Here is an 8,478-nt window from a genome sequence, read left to right on the forward strand (position 1 = left end):
TATGCTACTGATTCCAAAGCCAGGCAGGTCAAAAACAGAGAAAGAAAACTATATACCAATCTCCTTAATGAATATAGATGCAAACATTTTAAATAGGATACTAGCAAAAAGACTCTAGCAAGTGATCACAAGGGTTATTCACTATGACCAGGTAGGATTCATACCAGGAATGCAAGGATGGTTCAATATTAGGAAAACCATCCACAAAATTGACTATATTAACAAGTAAATTGACAAAAATCACATGATTATCTCAATAGATGCAGAAAAAGCCTTTGACAATATACAATACTCATTCCTTTTGAAAATACTAGAAAGCATAGGAATAGAAGGGCCTTTCCTAAAAATAATAAACAAACAGTATATATCTAAAACCATTAGCAAACATCGTCTGCAATGGGGACAAACCAGAAGCCTTCCTAATAAGATTAGGAATTAAACAAGGATGCCCATTATCACCTCTACTATTCAACATTGTACTAGAAACACTAGCAGTAGCGATTACAGAAGAAAAAGAAATTGAAGGTATTAAAATAGGCAATGAGGAGATCAAGCTATCATTCTTTGCAGATGATATGATGGTCTACTTAAGGAATCCTAGACAATCAACCAAAAAGCTAGTTGAAATAATCAACAACTTTAGCAAAGTTGCACAAAATAAACCCATATAAGTCATCAGCATTTCTATGTTTTTCCAACACATCTCAGCAGCAAGAATTAGAAAGAGAAATCCTATTCAAAATCACCCTAGACAATATAAAATACTGAGGAATCTATCTGCCAAGACCTACACAGGAACTATATGAACACAACTACAAAACACTATCCACAGAATTAAAACTAGATCTAAACAATTGGAAAAACATTGATTGGTCATAGGTAGGATGAGCTAACATAATAAAAATGACAATCCTACCCAAATTTATTTACTTATTCAGTGCCATACCCATTGAACTACCAAAAAACTTTTTTTTTTTTACTGAATTAGGAAAAACCATAACACAGTTCATTTGGAAGAACAAAAGATTGAGGATATCCAGGGAAATCATGAAAAAAAAATACAAAGGAAGGGGGCCTTGCAGTCCCAGATCTCAAACTATACTATAAAGCTGTGGTCATCAAAACAATTTGGTACTGGCTAAGAGACAAAGAAGAGGATCAGTGAATAGAATTGGGGTAAGTGACCTCCACAAGACATTCCTATGTCAAGCCCAAAGATCCCAGATTTTGGGACCAAAATCCATTATTTGATAAGAACTGCTGGGAAAATGGGAAGACATTATGGGGGAGATTAGGTTTGGATCAACATCTCACACCCTACACCAAGATAAACTCAGAATGGGTGAATGACCTGAATATAAAGAAGGAAACTATAAGGAAATTAGGTGAACACAGAATAGTATTCATGTCAGATCTTTGGGAAAGGAAAGACTTTAAAACCAAGCAAGAGCTAGAAAAAAATCACAAAATGTAAAATCAATAATTTTGATTACATCAAATTAAAAATTTTGTACAAACAAAACCAATGCAACCAAAATTAGAAGGGAAACAATGACTTGGGAAACAATCTTCATAACAAAAACCTCTGACAACAGTCTAATTACTTAAATTTATAAAGAGCTAAACCAATTGTACAAAAAAATCAAGCCATTCTCCAATCAATAAATGGGCAAGTTACATGAATATTTTCAGTTAAAGAAATCAAAGCTATTTATAAATACATGAAAAAGTCTTCTAAATCGGTTATAACCAGAGAAATGCAAATCAAAACAACTCTGAGGTATCACCTCAAACCTAGCAGATTGGCTAACATGACAGCAAAGGAAAGTAATGAATGCTGGAGGGGATGTGGCAAAGTCGGACATTAATGCATTGCTGTGGAGTTGTGAATGGATCCAACCATTCTGGAGGGCAATTTGGAACTATGCCCAAAGGGCGATAAAGGACTGTCTGCCCTTTGATCCAGCCATAGCACTGCTGGGTTTATACCCCAAAGAGATCATAAGGAAAAAGTCTTTTACAAGAACATTCATAACTGTAATCTGTGGTGGTAAAACATTGGAAAATGAGGGGATGCTCTTCAATTGGGGAATTGGGGAATTGCAGAACAATTTGGGGTATATGCTGGTGATGGAATACTATTGTGCTCAAATGAATAATGAACTGGAGGAATTCCATGGGGACTGGAACAACCTCCAGGAATTGATGCAGAGTGAAAGGAGCAGAACCAGGGGAACACTGTAAACAGAGACCAATACACTGTGGTACAATCAAATGTAATGGACTTCTCCATTAGTGAAAATGCAGTGATCCTGAACAACTTGGAGGGATCTATGAGAAAAAACACTATCCACATTCAGAGGAAAAACTGTGGGAATAAAAACGCCAAAGAAAAACAATTGCTTGAATTCATGGGTCAAGGGGATATGATTGGGGATGAACATCCTAATGCAAACACCAACAACATGGAAATAGATTCTGATCAAGGAGACATGTAATACCAAGTGGAATTGTGGTCAGCTATGGGAAGGGTGGGGGGAGGGAAAGAATATGATTTTTGTAACCAAGGAATAATGTTCTAAACTGACTAAATTAATTAGAAAACATAAATTGCTAACTTAAGTAAAAAAAAAAAAAGAAAAATATGTGATTGATCACATAGTATGATAGAAATGTAATTAGGGTTTTGGTGTTAAAGATCCCTCTACTGCAAATATAAATAACATGGAAATGGGTTTTGAAGAATGATACATGTATAACCCAGTGGAAAATGATTCTCATGGGGGAAGCTGGGTAGCTCAGTGGATTGAGAGCCAGATCTAGAGGCGGGAGGTCCTAGGTTTAAATCTGGCCTCAGACACTTCCCAGTTGTGTGACCCTGGGCAAGTCACTTGACCCCCATTGTCTAGCCCTTACCACTCTTCTGCCTTGGAGCCAATACACAGTATTGACTCATAGATGGAAGGTAAGGGTATAAAAAAAAAAGAAAATGCTTGTCAGCATTGGAAGTGGGAGAGGAGAGAGTGGGGTGGTGGGAAGGAACCAAGAATCTTGTAACCATGGAAAAATATTCTAAATAAAAAATGGAAAACAAATTAAAAAAACTAGAGTTAATAGCTATCTGGAGAAAAGTGAATAGGGGTAAAAAAGAATAGACCTTTTTTTCAGTAGTGCATGGTACACATATAAAGATTGACCATGTATTAGGACATAAAAACATCATTGACAAATGCAGAAAATCAGAAGTAATAAATGCAACTTTTTCAGATCATAATGTGATAAAAGTTATCATTAGTAAGGATTCATGAAGAGGCCAAATAAAAATTAATTGGAAATTAAATAATCTAATTCTCCAAAACTGGTGTGTTAAAGAAGAAATCAGAGAAATAATTACCTATTTCATTGAAGAGAATGACAATGAGGAGATAATATATCAGAATTTATGGGATACAGCCAAAGCAGTGCTGGGGGAAAATTTATATCCTTCAGTGCCTATAGTGAGAAAGAGATCAACAAATCGGACATGCAACTATCAAAACAGGGAAAAGAGCAAATTAAAAATCCTCAGATAAAGATCAAATTGGAAATTGTAAAAATCAAAGGAGAAATGAATATAACTGAAAGTAAAAGAACTATTGAACTGATGAATAAGACTAGGAGCTTGAACTGCGAAACAGCAAACCAACAAAATAGCTAAAAGCATTGGTTAACCTAATTTTTAAATGTAAGAAGAGAATCAAATGAACAGTATCATGAATGTAGTATTGAAGAGGAAATTAAGGCAACTATTCAGAGCTATTTTGGCATCAGTCATGCAGGAGCCCAGGGTAGGATGCACCTGGTACCCTGCTGTGGGACCTGGGATGAGCAACAGCTCCCCTCCTCCAAGATTCAAATGAACATCCAATAATTCCAAGTATTATATGAGATTTATTCAACCCGGGAAAAGAGACAGGTGGGGCCACACCCAAACTTCACCTCCAAACCCTGAGGACACAAGGTGAGAAGGAACACGGGAAGCTGGGACTGAGAGTTCTGGGGAGCAGATTCTAATCCCGCCGCCACTCCTGTTCAGGTCCATTCTGGCCCAAACTCCTAAAGTCCACAACTGGGTCCGAGGGTCAGTGTTCTGGGTCAACCTGGAGGGAACATCTTTGGTCCTGCCGTCCTGCCTCGGGACAGTTCTCTTGGGGAGTCTGCCATTCCCTTTGGCCCAATGCTGCCCCTCGGCCAGTCCATTTGTCCGCATGACGACAGAGGGGTGCGAGAGTCTCCCCAGCATGGAGCCGGTCACAGAGGCGGTCGGGACCCGGAACATTTGGATCTAGGCATTTTCTGCAGAGAAGGCTGGACCGTGTCCAAAGTTTTATCCGGAAACCAGAGGCAGCTGGAAGGGGAGCGGCAGGACCCGGGCAGAGAGGCAGGAAGGCCTCGGGCAAAATCTGGCCACAAAGAATTCCACTGTGTGTGACCAGAGGCACAGAAGGGAGATGCGGAAGGATGGAAGAGGGAGAGGGTCCCCACGCGGTGCAGGGAATCACAGACAGCGCAGAGGCCTCTGGGAAACAGGAAGTCAAGATCCTTCCCAGCCCACCCCTCCTCCTCCACTTCCAAAGATTTTCCTCCTGGGGCCCTTAGGGGGGGCTATGGTGCATATGCTCCCCAGCCACCTGGGCAGTATGGCCAGCAGTGGCCAGCAGGGCACACTGCTCTTCCCCTGACAGGACTCTAAAACCTCGGGATGTGCTTGAGGGCTCCGGACAGGCCCCGCCCCACGGATTCCCTTATTCAGTTAACTACCAGAGCAAGAGCCAGCCTGGGAGCATCCAAGAGTACCTCAGAGGCCAGAAGTCATGTGACCCAGAAGGTGCTTTCCAAGGCTTTGGTTGCTGGGGAAATAACTGAGGAAAGGGGCGTGGCCCGAGAGACATGAGCAAGAGGGCGTGGCTAGAGACGCCCAGATTCTTTCACTTTCCTCTCCTTTTCTGCAAGAGTTGGGAGAAGAGGATATTTTTGTCTCCCGCCTCCAGCCTCGGAACCTCAGGCAGCGCAGAGGCCTCTGGGAAGCAGGAAGCCGGAAGTCACGATTGTGCAGCCCAGCTTCCCCGCGAATCCTCCGGGTTAAGGTAAGCACTTTGTGACCTGGTGGAGGCGGGACAGCGGGAAAGGGGGCGGAGACCGCACGGGGACCCATAAGAGGCCCAGAGTGGGGAGGAGCCAGATGGAGAGTTTCCTGACGCTTGTGGGGGGGAGGGGCGGGGAGACCGCCGAGGACCTTTCTCCCTTCCCCATAGCTTAGAGCCGGGAGCCCCTGGCAGCATGGACCCCTGGGTGGGGCTGAGTTCGAATTCTCCATTTTATCAGTTTTTTTTCCCCGCGTGTGCCTCCTTGAGCCCCTTCCCCATGTCCGTGGCTCTGGAGCTGGGCTGGGCTGGCGGGGGTCCGGAAAGAACGTGGGCAGGAGCCGAGCCTGCCTGTGAATATCCTGGCTCCGCTGTGCTTGCCGGCTTCCCCTTTGGGATCTTTTTTCCTGTAAAACGTCCTGCCTGGAGCGGGTGCAATTTTACGGCACCCTGTAAGGACCCAGGAGTCCTGCCTCCGTGGCCCAGACACCCAGCGCTCGCTCCCGGGCCCCCTGCCGAGGCTGTCTCCGAGCCTCCCCGGTGGGAAACTGTTGCGGACAGACCAAATCCCAGTTTTCCCAGGAGCTCTCTGCGGCCCCGCCTCCGAGCCCAGGCAGTCTGGAGGAGGAGGGGGAGGGGAGGCGTGGATGCCCAGCCTGGGTTGGGGCTCAGCGGAGGGAGAGGCTCATTCCGGTGGTTTAGGGAGGGGCCTGAGGGCCTGGTCCAGCCTGGGATTAGAGGCTGGGGCTGGGCTAGGCAGGGATGGACCCTGCTTCATCTCTCTGCCTGTGCAGGCCTCCTCCCAGCTCCGGCCTCCTGCTGATCCCCCCCTTGCCGGGGGGCCTCTGCTCGCCTTCCCGCACCAGGCTCCCGGCTGAGCGCCCCACCCGACCTCTTTTCCAGATGGGTCCCCCTTTCGGCTTCCCCTTCAGGACCCAGGAGTCCTGACCCCCAGCTCCTGGTTAGAGATTCCATCGTCAGCCCTCTGTGAGGATCCGTGAGCGCTGCCTTCCTGGTCCCCTTCCTTGGACCCCTGGCCCTTGGCCTGGTCCCTTTCCTGTTCCGGGGCTGGGGCTCCCTGGCTCCAGTTTCCGTTCTACCAGAGGGTCCCAGGAGCCCTCCCCGGCACCTAGGGAGACCTCAGTGTCCCGTCATCCTGTTTGCCCAGGCTTAGCCGCCCCCCCAACGCTTCAGTCTCCCCGGGGTCCCCGCCCTCCTTGCCAGGAGCTCTGTTGGCCCACGTGCCTTCCCAGCCCCCCCTTGGCTCCCCTCGCCCAGGCTGCCCCCTTCTGTCAGGGCCCTGAGACCCCTTTCCCTGCGGGAGGGCTAAATCCCAGCCTGGGTTTTGGCTCCCACTCTCGGGCTCCTCTGGTCATTTCCTGGCAGCTCCCCTCCCCTCCTCCCCTTCCCAGGGTCTCTCCCTTACAGATGTGTGAGTTAGGGCGGGTGGGGGGCAGCGGGGGTCGAGGGCCTGGACTGCAGCCAGGAAGCTTCTTCCTCCTCAGGGGGGCTGGAGGGTCCCCCAGGCCCTGCCAAGTTGCCGCATAGAGCCCAGAGGACACGGGACGGTCCCTGTGGGTCATGGGGGGGGCCTTGCTTGGCCTCCCTGGACAGTCAGTGAGTTCTCCAGGCACCCCCGAGGTGCTTCAAAAGGTCTCTGCCCAGAAAACCCCAAAGGAGGGAAAGAAGAGTTACCAAAGCGAGAACAGGTGGGCTCCTTGTGGATGGGGGTTCCAGAAGGGCAGAGCTCTGCAGGCTTGGCCTGGGCTCATCCCATGGGGCATCCCGGGCCCTGCTGCCTCGGGGGATCTGGGAGGATGGGAGAAGGGAGGGGGCAGAAGAGGAGGAGCAGAGGGAGGGGCTCAGCTGCCCCCAGACCCTCTTCTCTTCCCCGACTCTCCCCTGAGGGCAGGCCTGGCCCTGGGGGCCTCCTGTGAGGCAGCCTCTGGCCTGGAAAAATGGAGGGAAAATCTGCCCCTCTGGGTGCCTTCTCCGTCCCAGCTCAGGCTGAAGAGGCCCCGGCCTGGCCCCAGGGGGGATGGGCTGAGCCAGAGCCCAGCTGGAGGGAGATCCGGGCAGCCTCCTTGTGAGGTCCAGCCAGAGCCATTAGCCAGAGAGGGAGCCCCAAGGCAGAGAGAATGATGGGAAAGAGGGAGGAAGGGGGAGGGCCCAGGAGGGGCTCCAGGCCAGCTTGTGCTGCCCAAAGGGCAGGGAGGCCTGGTGGGCAGAGCTGTGGCTGGAGCTCCATTCAGGGGTCCTAAAGGGGGGGGGCAGGACCGTGAGGGGGGAGACGAGGCCGGGAAAGCGGGGGGAGTTTCATGGAGGACTCACTGGGGCTGCTTTGCTGCCTCCACAGGGAGCCTGGAGTGCCCGGGATGGCCCTGCAGATGGACAGACTCCCAGCCCAGGTAAGTGCATTCCAGTCCCCCAGGGGAGCCCCCTCGTCCAGGGCTGCCCTTCCCTGGCTCTGACCTGGAGGTCTGGGAAGCTGCGACCTCCTTCCTGCTGCCCATGTGTGTCCCCATAGCCCAGGTAGGAGGAACAGCCCTTCCTGGCTCTCCTCTCCCTGGCTTGGGGGGGGGGAATTCCTGGGCCCTCGGGTGGCTCAGACCCCACGAGCTCCCCAAGGTGCTGCCTCCCAGGCCGAGTTTCTCTCTGGGCACAAGGAGTGCCGAGGATGACCATCTCCTTCCCTGGCTGAAGATGGAGGCTATGCTTTCAGCAATCTATATAATAATCCTCTGAGGTAAATGTTTTTATTTTCATTATTTTACAGTTGAGGAAACTGAGGCAAACAGAGGTTAAGTGACTTTTCAGAGTCATGTAGCATGTAAGTGTCTGAGGTGGGATTGGAAAGCAGATTTTCATGAATTTCTACCATTGTAGAACTACTATTTCTATGTTTGCCTATTTTACCACAGCCCCCTCTAACTGATAGTTTTCTAGCTTTTTTTCCCTTCCTTCCTTCCCTTCCTTCCCTTCCTTCCTTCCTTCCTTCCTTCCTTCCTTCCTTCCTTCCTTCCTTCCTTCCTTCCTTCCTTCCTTCCTTCCTTCCTTCCTTCCTTCCTTCCTTCCTTCCTTCCTTCCTTCCTTCCTTCCTTCCTTCCTTCCTTCCTTCCTTCCTTCCTTCCTTCCTTCCTTCCTTCCCTCCCTCCTTCCCTCCCTCCCTCCCTTCTTCCCCCAGTCCTGTTTTGGTTCCTGTTTCTCTTGATTAGTGACTTAGGCAATTTTCCATGTGGCCATGAAACCTCAGCATTTCTTTTGCTATTCTTAGCAACTCAGAGTTCTAAGATAATCCCAAAGGACTTGAGATGAGAAAAATCACCTGCTTCCAGAGAATTAACTGATGGACCCT

At 49.0% G+C, this 8,478-nt stretch overlaps 1 protein-coding gene across 6 annotated transcripts in view; it reads left to right on the forward strand.

The window, feature by feature from the left end:
* LOC103094333 (zinc finger protein 850-like) overlaps positions 1–8,478 on the forward strand; it is a 293,282-nt gene that overhangs the window by 244,775 nt on the left and 40,029 nt on the right. The window contains exons 1-3 of one of the 6 annotated variants that reach the window (XM_056825059.1): positions 5,098–5,126; positions 7,480–7,531; positions 7,900–7,953. The exons of 2 other annotated variants lie outside the window; for them this stretch is intronic. Coding sequence is in view for 2 of the 4 variants with exons in the window: in XM_056825054.1 (XP_056681032.1) it covers positions 4,930–5,126; positions 7,480–7,531 (249 nt within the window). In the remaining 2 variants the exon portion in view is untranslated. Of the gene's footprint in view, positions 1–4,599; positions 5,127–5,794; positions 6,833–7,479; positions 7,532–7,899; positions 7,954–8,478 lie in introns of those variants that run through there. 3 more of the 6 variants (XM_056825058.1, XM_056825054.1, XM_056825055.1) reach the window with 3 other exon arrangements.

The sequence above is a fragment of the Monodelphis domestica genome, chromosome 1 (assembly GCF_027887165.1).
Source record: "Monodelphis domestica isolate mMonDom1 chromosome 1, mMonDom1.pri, whole genome shotgun sequence".
Classification (NCBI taxonomy): Eukaryota; Metazoa; Chordata; class Mammalia; order Didelphimorphia; family Didelphidae; genus Monodelphis; species Monodelphis domestica.